General features: G+C 46.8%; 1 protein-coding gene across 1 annotated transcript; it reads left to right on the top strand.

The window, feature by feature from the left end:
* Positions 1–430: 430 nt before the first annotated feature.
* Positions 431–4,865, top strand: Pdx1 (pancreatic and duodenal homeobox 1). The gene is made up of 2 exons (XM_051205380.1): positions 431–836; positions 4,420–4,865. The coding sequence occupies exons 1-2, from the start codon at positions 431–433 to the stop codon at positions 4,863–4,865; spliced, it is 852 nt and encodes a 283-aa protein (XP_051061337.1).
* The last annotated feature ends 8,904 nt before the right edge of the window (positions 4,866–13,769 follow it).

Here is a 13,769-nt window from a genome sequence, read left to right as displayed (position 1 = left end):
GAGGACATAAACATTTAAAGAAAACTGGGTGGCAGCGGTTCTGTAAAAGAATAAACGTTCTGGTACTTTCTGGCTTTGGAGACCTCCCCGCCTGCTGTATGCTGTAGACGAAGGAGGGTTCAGCCGACTGGGAGAGAAAATTGAAACGGATGCAGGTGTTCGCGGGCACCTGGGCCTCCTTCTTAAGGCAGTCCTCCAGGCCAATAATGGCCCCAGGCTGAGCCACGTGGGGTGCCTCAGAGCCTATGGCACGGCGGCCGGCTTGTCTGTGCCCCGCCAGCCCCTGCTTCCACAGGAGAGCTGTGGAGAACTGTCAAAGCGATCTGGGGTGGCGTTGGGAGTCCGCGAGCCGCACAGCGCCAAGGCCGGGCTTGCAGATACCTACCCCGCTCTGCTGTCGTCCCCCCCCCTCCAAGTGCTGGCTGCCACCATGAACGGTGAGGAGCAGTACTATGCGGCCACACAGCTCTACAAGGATCCGTGCGCATTCCAGAGGGGCCCGGTGCCAGAGTTCAGCGCTAACCCCCCGGCGTGCCTGTACGTGGGCCGCCAGCCCCCACCTCCGCCGCCACCCCAGTTCGCAGGAGCACTGGGAACGCTGGAGCAGGGAAGTCCCCCGGACATCTCCCCGTACGAAGTGCCCCCACTCGCCGAAGACCCTGCGGTGGCTCACCTCCACCACCACCTCCCAGCTCAGCTCGGGCTCGCCCACCCGCCCTCTGGGCCTTTCCCGAATGGAACAGAGCCTGGGGGCCTGGAAGAGCCCAGCCGCGTTCAGCTCCCTTTCCCGTGGATGAAATCCACCAAAGCTCACGCGTGGAAAGGCCAATGGGCAGGTAAGCCTGGCTTTCTTTCTCTTCTCCTAGTGTAGACTCAGCTTGCCACTATCTTCAAGCGCTCCCCTGGGCCTTTTCCCGAGTTCCTCTCCAACAACCAGGGATAAAGCAGGCTTAGCATAAACTCCCGGGAGGCCAGTCATCCTGGAACCCTCTTCTCCTCTCAGCACTTCCCCTTCCTTGCCGACGTCCCAATCCTTTCTTAACCTGGGAGAAAGGCCGGAGAAAGCTGAGCGAGGCCTACCTAGGCTCAGAGCTTTTGAACTCTCCAGATACTTCCCCAGCAGGGGATCTGGTAACCAAATACTCCCAGGTAGTGGGCACCACCCGACCTAGGCTGGAACCCTTTCGGAGCCTCCGGCACCTTCACTTCCCGACCCTGTCCTAGTGGCTTTATTAAAGAAAATGGGCTCCTAGGAGCACCGAGTGGAAGCATAAAAGTAGGAAGGGAAAGGAAAATCACATCAACCCAGGACTGCCGAGGGTCTGGACGTCCTAGGGTAGGGAAAGGGATGGGAGTGAACAGGGAGAAACTGGGGGAAAGTGAGGGACTCACCGAAAGGCGACTCCCAAGCATAACAGTCCGGAGAAGCATCTGAGATGCCAATTCTTTTTGGACCAACCAAAGGTGTTTTGAAGGGTCTTCTCGAGTTGTGTCCCAGGAAGTAAATATGCAGAAAGAGGGGTCTCCTTTCTGCAGTCCGGCTCAGTGAAGCAAGACCCTGGCTTTCCTTAGCACTGGGCACCCCCTGCTTTGTGCTAGGTCGGTCCTGGCAGCGGACAGGCGAAGCAGAGCAAGGCCTAGGTCCATTCCTCTCCGGATGCTGGCAGTGAATTTGCGCGGGGCCTGTGTCCGCTGCTGCACAATGTTATCTCTTCCGGGCTGCAGTCAGGTCTGGTCACACCTGTACTGCAAATAGTTGTTTTGTTTTTTCTTTTGCCTTCCGACTGACCGTCAGGAACCAGGGTTTAAGAGGCTGGAGTTGGCATCCCCTGAGAGTTTTCAACGGCATGTCTTCTGGGGCTGTCTGAGGAGTCTGACACTGCACCAGGAGCAACCAAGCAATAAGGGCCTGCCTGGGGTAGGCAGGCTCACCAAGATCCCAGGGGCACCTGGCTAATTTTTCTTGTCAAGGCAAAAAATCCTGACTTAAGACAGGGGCTAAACTCTTGCAGGGGGGGGGGAGTCCGTCCCCCGACCCTGACCAATTCCAAGTAGGTGGAGCAGGTAGATGCTGCAGAGGTATCTCAAGGCCAAGGTCAAATGTCGCTGAGACCTGGTTCTTGAACTATCCGAAAACAGCCCCTCTAACCATAGTTTATTCCCAAGAATTCCATCTTTCCAGGGCTCCCCCGTGAAGGTCCTTGGAGACTCTTTCTGGCTGTCGCTCCTGCGGCGCTGGACTAGGGCGGAAATAAACCAGAGAGAAAATTCTGAGTGAAAGCTCACAGCTTTTCCTGTGTTTGAAGAACACTTTGGGGACACCTTCGGACTGCAGAATTCAGGAGCCAGAAGCCTTTGCAGGTCCCTTCTGACCCTCTGCTCGGCTCTCTTCTCCCAGTGGAGGCCTGTAGGGAGCTCCAGCCACCTCCACTTTAGTAGAACTTCAAGTTTAGCGAGCCCACTTGTGCATTCGTAGTGGGGTTTCACAACTCTTGCAAAAGGCACGATGATCTAAAGGTTCATAGTAGAAATACGAATACTAATGACTATGGCCCTTTGAAAATAATTGAAGCTAAAAGAACTCCATCACTGACCGTTCTACTCTGAGTCCCAGAAAAGGTCAGACCAGGGGAATTCTAAACATTTTCTTGACAGCAGATTCCAACTTTTATTCCCTCCCATCCTCGGCTTTCTCTAGCTGGACACAGATCCCCATAGCTTTTCACTAGGACTTGGCAAAATGGACAGCTGAGGGCAGGAGTCCGGAGAACCTGTGAGTTACATTTCTGAAACCATGGCTGGGCTTTTTAAATGCTTCATTCGTGTCTCTTTCTCTCCTCGTGGTCTTGAGACATTCCTGGGGAGAAAAGCTGCTTTCCAAAGAGTGGTCTAGGGGTCTCACCTCAGCTTCTGGTGCCTCCTCTTGGTCTGGGGAAAACCCAGGAGCAGATTCCATTCAGGAAATTAATCCCTTGTCCTCAATACATTCATGCCTCTCTCCTCGGGCCTCTTCGTTGAGCTTTGGTGGAGAGCCCTAAACCATTGTCCACAGTCACTTAGGTGCTCTGCACAGACAGGCCTTCAGAACACACAGTGTGTGGCACTAATATCCTGGCCACTTGGGTTTGTTGCTTGCTTTAGAGTTGGAGCTGGGGCTGACAAGCCTTGGTGCTATCCCTTTTCCAGAACAGCTCTCAGTTCAGCTTGGACCTGGCCTCTACCAATGTTGGTGGCACAATGCAGAGTGGGGGGTTAACTGTCTCCTGATAAGTGTGACCTTCCCCTTCTTCTCAGAGGCAGGATACTAACTGAAATTAAAGTAACAATTACCTCTCAAGTTGGAACTAATTGCAATATAACTATACTTAAATATATGTACACACACACACACACACACACACACACTCAGGGCCCCAGGGAGATGGCTCAGTATGAAAAACAAAACAAAACAAAGCCAAAAAAAAAAAAAAAATCCACTCCTTTTGCCAGCCTGAAGAAGACCTTAATTCAATCCATGGAACCCTAAGATTAAAAAAAAGAACCAACTCCCAAAAGCTGTCCTCCTGCCACCATGCATGTTGCAGCATTCACATATATATATATATACCCTACACACAAAATAATAAAGATTTAAATAAGTAATGATACATGTTAAAAGATATAACAAAATGAACCTATAACTTAACAAGTGCCACAATCTTTCTAAATGCAATCTGCATCCATTAGTGATTACATTCATTTTTAAAAATAATTTTTTTGGGGACAGGATCTCATTATGTTGCTGTTGCTGGCCTGGAACTGGTTATGGAGAGCAGACTGGCTTCCATTTACCTGCCCTTCTGCCTCCTGTGTGCTGTAATTAAAGATTGCCAAGCTGCCGATCGTGTTGAGTTTAACATTGTCTTAATGTGTTGAGTTTAACATTGTCTTAACGAAACAGTGAGTAAAGAGGAAAATTAGCATTATATGTGGTAAAAGTTTAGTCTAGAAAAGTTTATTGGTTCTGTAGATCCTTATAAAGACGGGGTAGTAATTTGAACCCTATTTTATACAGTCAGACAAAACTGGGTCAACATCAGAAAGTTTGTTCAAAATCCTGTGTTTAAGGCATGTTATTGCCTTGGTAGAATGGAATTAATCAAAGGGTCTATTTTGTGCGTTTTAACATCCGTTAAATGAACTCATTTTAAAACTATTGGTTGGCAGACCCAAGCGTGATATCAAAGTGAGAGCTACAATGGCTGTGGTCTAGGAGAAAGGTCGACTTATGGGGCAGCGATAGTGGCCTCTGGGGCAAGGGGGCTGTGGTTGTACTGACTTGTCACTATCAGTAGGAGGGCCGTTCCTGGGCTGGGGATGAAATATTCGGGCTGCACGGGGGCCTGGGGGGACAGCACTGACCGACTGTGTCGCCCACAGGCGGTGCATATGCTGTGGAACCGGAGGAGAACAAGCGGACCCGTACAGCCTACACGCGGGCGCAGCTGCTGGAGCTGGAGAAAGAATTCTTATTTAACAAATACATATCCCGGCCTCGCCGGGTGGAGCTGGCAGTGATGCTGAACCTGACCGAGAGACACATCAAGATCTGGTTCCAAAACCGCCGCATGAAATGGAAGAAGGAGGAGGATAAGAAGCGAAGTAGCGGGACCGCGAACGGGGGAGGTGGTGGCGAAGAGCCAGAACAGGATAGTGCTGTGACCTCGGGCGAGGAGCTGCTGGCTTTGCCGCCGCCGCTGCCTCCCGGTGGTGCTGTGCCCCCAGGCGTCCCCGCTGCAGCCAGGGAGGGCCGCCTGCCTCCGGGCCTTAGCGCGTCACCCCAGCCCTCGAGCATCGCGCCTCGGCGACCACAAGAACATCGGTGAGGACGAGCGGGTCTAAGACCCGGAGTGTGGACGTGCGTGCACGCGCGTGGGCAGCTAAATAGGGAGGGAATGGTGAGGTTTAATCTGGACGCCACTCAAGAACGTGCTTGAGGGCACAAGCCAGTTGGGTATGGCTGGGAGAGATGCTGGCAGACTTTGGAGGGGGAAGAGGCCTTGGCTTCGGAAAACTTTTGAGGCTGTGAATGGCCAGGTCTGCCTCCGTTGGGCACGTTTCTCTCCCTGTCTCCGAGACTCTTTCCTGGGACAAATTAGAGGACTGATGACGTCCAAACTAACGACGACGAAAAGGGTACAAACTTGAGCATTCCAGCCCCGGCAAGCTGGGCTGGGTGCCTTTGTCTGCCCAGAAACAACTGCTGGGCGGACCATTTTAAGGTTAGGAATCATGAAAATAACTGCTAGAGGTTTCAACGTTTCTTCCTGCCAGCTTTCCTCCTCCTCTCCTCCCTCATTTCCTACTTCCCCTCCCCTAGATTCTTTCCCTCTCTTTAGCTAAATATTTCATTAATATCCATCCTTCAACTGAATCCTTTCCTTTGAAGATCAGAAATTCTTCCCGGCTTGTCCTAAGGGACAAAGCTGTGCAAGGACATTGGAGGTTTCTATTTAGATTGTAGATACCTTCCCAGAAGGAAGCCAGGTGCCCTGGTACAACTTGGAAAACTATTCACAAAGCCCTGCCTTGGTTTCCAGTAATTGAAGGTTTGGGGAAAATAGCTGTTTTCATTTAAAGCTTCAAAATTAGCTGTTCTTTGCCGACAGGTTTGCAGTTCCCAAGTCAGTCCGTTGCTCCTTTCAAGGTCTGAACCTTATGTTTAGGTCGTTTTGGAAAATGCTTAATAAATATGAATATCATGAGAGGTAATGAAGACATTCCCCTGGCCTTATTTCAAACCTCTCCAGAAGATGTTCCCCGTCTCCCTTTAATTTTAACTAGCATATTTCGATTAAGAATTAGCCAGCTTCAAGCTGGGTGGTGGTGACAATAGTGGCACTTTTAACCCAGACAGGTGGATCTCTGAGTTCGAGGCCACCCTGGTCCACAGAGCTAGTTCCAGGACAGTCAGAGCTACACTGAGAAACCCTGCCTCAAAACAACAAACAAACAAACAAACAAAAACAATAACAACAAAAACAGCTTTTCTAAAGAAAGAGTTTTGTTTTGGTTTTGGTTTCATTTGTTTGTTGTTTGAATGACCAAGTGAGTGAGTCTCCACCCTCAGAGACCCAGGGCCGGCCAGGGGTGCCTCATACTAGCAAAGCTGGTTGATTTAGTTGGCAGGCAACTCCAGGAAAGTCCATTTAGCCCTGTCCTGCACCAAACACCTCTTGAGCACCCTGCAGTCTAAACCTGAGATTAAGGAATTGATGCTCTTCTTTCATACAGAGAGAGACATTAGGCAGTTTTATTTTTTACTTGTTTAGTGTAATAATTTGCCCTGTTTCTTAGAGTCACAACTTGGTAGAAACTCTCCTAAATCAGAATGGTGGGTTTTTCTCTTCAGTGTGAACGCATCTTCTCCAGATGGATGCTGCACACGGCTTGAGTGTGACACATCTACATTGTAGATGTAGAAAAAATGATTTAAACCAGGTGTTGGTGGTGCTTGCCTCTAATCCCAGCATTGGGGAGGCAAAGATAGATGGATCTCTGTGAATTTGAGCCCAGCCTGATCTACTGAGCGAGTTCCAAGACAGCCAGGGCTACACAGAGAAACCTTGTCTCAAGATAGAAAGAGGGGAAGAAGAGAAGAAATAAGGAAGGAAGGGAGGGAAAGATGGAGGGAGGGAGGGAGGGAGGAAAGAAAGAAATAAAGTTAGTAAGTGAGAGAAAAGACAGAAACAAGAAAGAATGGAAGAAAGAAAAGAAGGAAAAAAGGAAGGAAAGGAAGAGAAAATATGACTTAGGGTCTTCTCCCATTTTAATATAGTGGCAAATTTTTGTGTTACCTTATAGGGTTGCTGTAGGGTTTAAAGTAAAGGATATCAATGGGTTGGTTTAATATCTAGAAGAGTTGTCCATCCACAATTATTAGCTGCTGTTTTGTGACTGCTCATCACCAGTTTCCTGAGTAACTAGACCCTGGCCACCATCCTCTCCTACTCTCCATGGATTCCTGAGAGGCCTCCCATTTGGCAGACCCCCACACTATTGATGTGATTTTCATATATCCATTGATCTTAGGTGAGCCCTTCTAGTTTTACAAAACTCCCTTGTAGCCACAGCAACCTCCTCCAGGTTAGTCTTCCTAGGATGCTCTGTAAGGTTGGTAGAGACTGAGACTGGTTCTTTTGCTGCCTCCAGATGTTTGGGTTCCAGAGTAAAGCAGTCTGCTCTGAGAGTCTAGAATCTCAGCCTCACTCTGGGCATTGACAGGGTTGCAGTTTCAGTACCACACCGGGCTCTGGAACACATCCAGGGGAGAAAGGTGCAGGCTGGCAGGAGCCAGGAGTTTGGGGCACTGGTAGTTGCAAGGCTGACTGGTGGAGGTCTGGGATCTTTAGATCAGCCAGGAGAGAGCTCACTACTCACTCCTTTTTGCTTGTGAGCAAGAGGGGCCATAAGTAAGAGGGCCAAGGTCTGGTTAGGCAAAGCTGGGGCACCTGCACCATGGGCTTTGCTCAGAGCACTCTAAAAACAACAGTTTGGTTCCCCTGACCTCATATCTCTCATAGCCTTACCTACACATAGCCTGGATTGAGTCACACAATTCTATTGGAGTGATTGGAGGCCCGTAATGAAGATGAAAAGAGGTTTTGAAGGAGGTCTGGCAAACATCCTTCAGTACACATGGTGTAGGAGACTGGTGCTGTCCCTTAGTTTCCAGTAGAAGCCTCCCTTCCTGGGACAATCCTCAAGAAAGGGAGAGAGAACAGGACTCTTCAGGGACAGCCAAACTGGGCTGTGTAAGGGCAGCAGCAGTCGTGGGGAGGGTTTCATTGGCATACTTTGGGTAGCAGAATGAGATTCAGCCACAGAAGTGTGATCAGAGTACATGTCTACTGGCACAGGGTTCCACCTATGTACCAGGAAATGAGGAGCTACCCAGAGTTGACTTGGAGGGGGACAGGAAGGGACACACATTGTGACCCCTGAGGATTTGTGGCAGGCTACAGGCCGCTGGGAGCTCCAAGCTCAAACCTGCTAATACGCTTGGGTTTCCAAGTGGGTGTGGCTTTAAGGATGAGAAAATAGCCAGCGGGTGGGGGTGAGGGGACCTGGGGTGGGACTGCTGATCTCAGCTGCTCCTCCCAGCTTTAGGCTCTCGGTCCTGTAAGGAACAGGCACCAGGCCAGTGACTTTGGAAAGTGTTAGGGGAGGGTATGTGAGCACTGTGCACACTGCCTACCTGCCCCTCCATGCCCACCCCACTTCCTTTCCTTGGGATACCCTGGCAGAATCCACATGTCCTGCCATCCCTCTTGAATTCAAGTAAAGGGTGAAGCCTTCCTGGATCATGGATGAGAGGATCAGTCCCGAAACACACTGGCTGTCATCAAAGTGATAGAACCCTGGAGAATACCACCAGCTTCCTCAACGCACACCCTAGCCTGGAAGCCTCTGGAAATGGCACCCAGACTCCTCAATCAGAAAACCTGAACTGAGGGACTTCTGTGGGTCTTCCCAAGCCCTGTAAATTCCCAGTCCAAGACCAGAATGGAGATGGCCGGCTTGGTGATAAAAATAGTACAACACACTATCTGTAAGGCATGTGCCTGCCCTGAGCTCAGGAGCTCCCACTGCAAGGGGCCAGCAATCCAGTTTAGGCTCTTGTCCTAAACTGGAGTCCCTACTGTGTTTGCCCTAACATTCAATGAAGTCCTGGAGATTATCTGTGAATTTCCCAGAGTGAATAGGAGTTAATCAGGCTCCTGAACTGGTAATTTCACCTTCACATCCTCTCCTCCAGTTAACCCAGTCCTGGTGTCTAAGCCTGAGTGAAATATAAGTATTGTTCTTTCAAGTTAATGAAATCTACCTATTGCATTTCTATACAATTATTATTATTATTATTATTATTATTATTTTACTTTCTGTGTACAAGTGTTTTGCCTGCATGTATATGTGTGTACTCTGTGTGTGTGTGGTACATGTGGAGATTGGAAGAGGGCATCAGATTCCCTGGAACTGGAGTCACAGATGGTTGTGAGCCAGCATGTGGGTACCGAGAATCAAATCCATTTCCTCTGGAAGAGAAGCCTATGTCCTTAACCACACAGTCATCTCTCTAGCATCTACCTATTCTAGTTCTACATACACACCCCCTATCATTCTCCCTCAGTGAGTCTGTACCTCTTTGTTTAGCCATGTTTGTGTGGTTGATGTCTGAGAGTGGGTCCAATTTTTTGTGCCTGGATATGCCTGCATAGCACATATGATGTATTTATGTTCATATGTCTACTATGTGTCAGGTAGGTTGCCACAGTGACAATGGTCAGATGGCACTAAACACCAGGGCTGCTTTCCTATATACCTTTTCATCTTTCTTCCTTTCTTGTTTATTTATTTATTTATAGACAAGGTCTCACTATATGGTTCTAACTGAATTGGGACTCCATATGTAATCAGCCTCCTCTTCCCCACTCCCCCAGTGTTGGAATTAAAAGTGTGAACCACTACACCTGGCCCTTACTTACTTCCTTCTTTTCTTCCATCCCTCCTTCCTTCCTTCCCTTCTTTCTGTTTTTTATTTCTCTGTGTTCTAGAGATTGAAACAAAGGACTGCACTCACACTAGGCAAGTTTTCCACCACTGAACACAGCCCCAGCCCATTACATAGTCTTTATACATGGTGCCTCGCTCTGATGAAAATTGTCCCATTCATTATATTTTGAACAATATTGAAGGCCAGAGAATCTGTCTATATTTTTCTATCATCTTCTACGAAAGTTTCTTTTCAAGAAAATCCGAGGTCATGGCAAAGCCCAGTAATGGCTTTAACAGGTTCCCGTACAATTGCTCGTGAAAATGGTATGACTGAGAGGATCTGGAAGGAGCAGGGTTCTCAACTGACCCTGCCTCATGCTGTACTCAAGCCCACCTCCCCCGAGTTAGTGGGAAACTGAGGCAGGGCACCAGGAAGCAGAAAGGTGTCCCTGCAAGAACTGGCAGTCATTGGAGACTTCTGGAAATTTACCTCTGTGGGTAGACTGGAAAGTGGAAGAGGGCAGCCAGATACAGTGGGAGAGGAAGGTTAAATTCTACAAACAGAGGCTCCAAATAACTCTTGCCAGGGGGAAAGAAACTGGCTGACCTGATTTGGCCTTTGGACTTCTTCAGGACATCGAACTCAAGGCCATTTCAAAGCTGTATTGTTTATCAGTGCATGGAAAGAGCATGCTAAAACCTCATTTTGACTTTTTCAGGAAAATTATTTTTTTCTGATGGATGTATAGCTCACTTACAGAGTTCTTGCCTGGCATACACACAGCCCTGGGTTCCAATTGTAAAATACATCTATGTTTTGGGCTATGGATGAGATGCCATTACTTTTGAAATCACAGATAACTCCAACCTTAAACTGTACTCTACAATTCAACTTCAAGGAGTTGGATTGCCTAGAGTCTTTTCATAAACACAAAGGCAAGGAAAACATATACTCTTTTGGCTGGGGCTAAGGTACTTTCCCAGATTGTACTTTCCCTGGGTTCAGTGGCCAGCATTGCAATTCAGTCCATGACATTCAAAGTTCCTGTCTGCACTCTGACATGGTAAACTCTTCAAATGTATGGCAATTGGGTTTTTTGTTTGTTTGTTTGTTTGTTTGCTATTCCTATGAATGAACTCTATTTTTATCTGAATGAATTTTTTTTTTCTGAACTCTCTACCAAACCTGATTTGTAAGGCTATGAGATTTGAAGACATCTTTTTTGTTTATTTTCAAGACAGGGTGTCTCTGTAGCTTTGGAGGCTGTGCTGAAACTCACTCTGTAGACTAGGCTGGTCTTGAACTCACAGAGATCTGCCTGCTTCTGCCTCCCAAGTGCTGGGATAGAGGTATGAGCCACAAAAATAGGACACAGAATGGTTTCTATTTCAGAAAAAAATATACAAAAGGTATCACCAAAAATTGAAAATGTGAAGATCCTGTATTTATTTGATTCATTATAATAAATGCATGCATACTTTATTTGGACTTAATGTTGCAAGGGTAAGTTTCTAAAAGGAGTGTAATGAAGTAGAAGATGCCCCCCATATGAGTGGGCCCCTCCACAAGGATGCAAGCAAACATTGAGGCACAGATATCTTTCAAGCTACCATTTGTTCTCAGATTCAGTGAAAGAGAAAGGGAAAGACCCCGAGTCACATGCAAGAATAAAAAGGTTTTCCTCAGAACCCTGGACAGGGCTTGGCTTCCTGAGCTGTGTCCTTATTTATTGCCCTTCTGAAGTAGGGCAAATAACTTAATCCCTTTGACCCTGTCTGTGGCTCCTGGAATTAGGGCTCTTTTCATCTCTGTGATTATTGTGAAATAGTTTATGTGAAGAGTATAGACCACTGGAGTAGGGATTTTCAGAAGCAAGCGATCCCTCTAAAAGCTGAGGCCTTAAGTCTCCTACCAGATAGGTAGCAGAGCTTTGTCCAGACAGTCCCAAGGAAGACAACATTAGCAATGCTATGCAGACTTTTTAAGGTCTTTATATCCCCCTCTGATGGACACCTGAGTTTAGTTCAGAGCCCTGTCCAGAGTGTGTGGATTGCAAAGAGACATTGGTACCAGCCAGACACAAGCAAAGACATACCTACAAATGACAGAGCATTGAAGCCACACCCCATAGCACTGGTACCCACTGGCATCTGGCTTTGCACATAGGACATGCATGATCATCTAATTCTAGGATAGTCTGGGGACTGGGGATAGAAGGGTTTTGATAAAGTGGGATTTGCATAGGAATTCTTAGGACCTCAAGACTAAGAAATTGTCCCCACATTTCATTTATAAATCATTTCCTTGGCTGTTACTATATCAGTTGGTTTCAGTTTGATTAGTAGCGATCACAAATAACAGTGATTTACATGTATGCAATTTCTGTCCTACATGGAAATCTGAAGGTAAGCCATGTAGAGCTGAGATGTTGCTTCTTGACTATCCATTCTAGCCCTGTGTTGTCTGTTAAGTACCACCATGAACTCCAGTCACCATACTGTGTAACTTTGACTACTTTTTAAGCAATAAGAGGTAAGAAACAAGGATGAGTTAGGCATAACTGCAATCCATAAAAGACTAAAAGATGATGATGAAAATCCTCAGGTCTGTGAATGTGTGCCCTTACAGAGCAAAAAGGGCTTTAAAGGGACACTGAGGTTAGGGACCTTAAAGAACTTATATTGGACAGCCAACAATAGCGTGGGAGCAGTTCTCCAACCACAAAGACTTGGATCTGCTAACTAGCTGAGCAAACGTAGCAGCATATTCTCCAGAAAGAATAGCCTCATCTTGACCTAAGCCCTGGGGACTTTGCTTTATTTCTTGTTTTGTTGTTTTGTTTATTTTGTCTGTAGGTAAGAGCGCTTTGTGTAATATAGGCTAGTAGTGAGCTTGTCTGCTTTCTCCTACCTCAGGGTAGGGTAAGGGCTGTGGATATGGCTCAGTAGTGGAGAGTAGAGCATGCCCAGCATGCTTGAGAACACTGCCACCCAAAGAAAAAAGAAATGAAAAAGAATATTGATGGTAAGGGATTACAAATACCAACTTTGGGTCAACAAAATGACTCAGCAGATAAAGACACTTGAGAACATATAGTATATGCATAACACATAGACAGACAGATAGATGATAGATGATTGATAAATAGGCAGACAATAGAAGATAGATGAACAAATATATAAATACATATATGTAATTTAAAATTTTTTAAATAACTAAGTAAATAAACACATATGTGTAATTTTATAAAACTTGTGCTGAAGGGCTGGAAAGTGGCTCAGCAGTTAAGTACATGTTCCACTCTTCCAAAGGACCTGAGTTCTATTCCCAGCACCCATGCTGGGTGTCTTACAACCACCTATAACTAACTCCAGGGGAGCAGATGCCCTCTTCTGGCCTCCTAGAGACCTGCATTTGCATGTGCATGAGCACACACACACACACACACACACACACACACACACAAATAAATAAAATCTTGAGCTAAAATCTAGGACTAAAGGTGACAGTACATACCTCTAGTCCTAGCACTTGCAAGATAGAGGTAGGCAGATCTCAATTTGAGGCCAACCTGGTCTACAGAGTGTGTTCTAGAACAGCCAGAGCTATAGAGAGAAAACCTGTCTTAGACAAAAAAATCCAATAATAATAATAATAATAAATCTTTAAAAAATGAAACTTGATCTGACAATATGGTGTTTTGTGGAAAGACCACTGGTGAAAACAATATTCGTTATTGTTCAATGGCTCTGTATAGGGCACCCATGTCCTGGGATTCGATGCCAGAAGGAAGTTTATTCAAATGTGTGTGCTTGCTTTCATCAAACAGGGAGGCTCTGGAGCCCACTGTTTGCCTTAGCTATCAGAAAACTCAGAACAAAATTAGTGTTCAGGAAGAACTCAACCCTGTATCCATTCTAACACAGTACATGGAGTGAGGTGAGATTCATTCTTAGGAAAATCCACTTCTAGCTCTGTGTATATCACCCACCTCCCTCCTGAACTCAGAAAACTCAGTGTCTGTGAATCTTTGTCACAATAGTCATTTGAGGGAACATACTCCACAGGACTGTTGTGAGTGTCAAAGGAAATAAACCATTGGGGGGGGGGGGTCTGAAGATGACTCAGCAATTAAGGACAATGGCAGCTCTTGTAGAGGACTGGAATTTGATTCCCAGGCACCCATATTGGCCTCACAAACATCTGTTAACTCCAGTCCCATGCAGGATCTAGT

Source organism: Phodopus roborovskii, unplaced genomic scaffold (genome assembly GCF_943737965.1).
Source record: "Phodopus roborovskii unplaced genomic scaffold, PHOROB, whole genome shotgun sequence".
NCBI classification, from domain to species: Eukaryota; Metazoa; Chordata; class Mammalia; order Rodentia; family Cricetidae; genus Phodopus; species Phodopus roborovskii.
The sequence above is the reverse complement of the archived record's forward strand: the minus strand, read 5'-3'. Positions and strand labels throughout refer to the sequence as shown.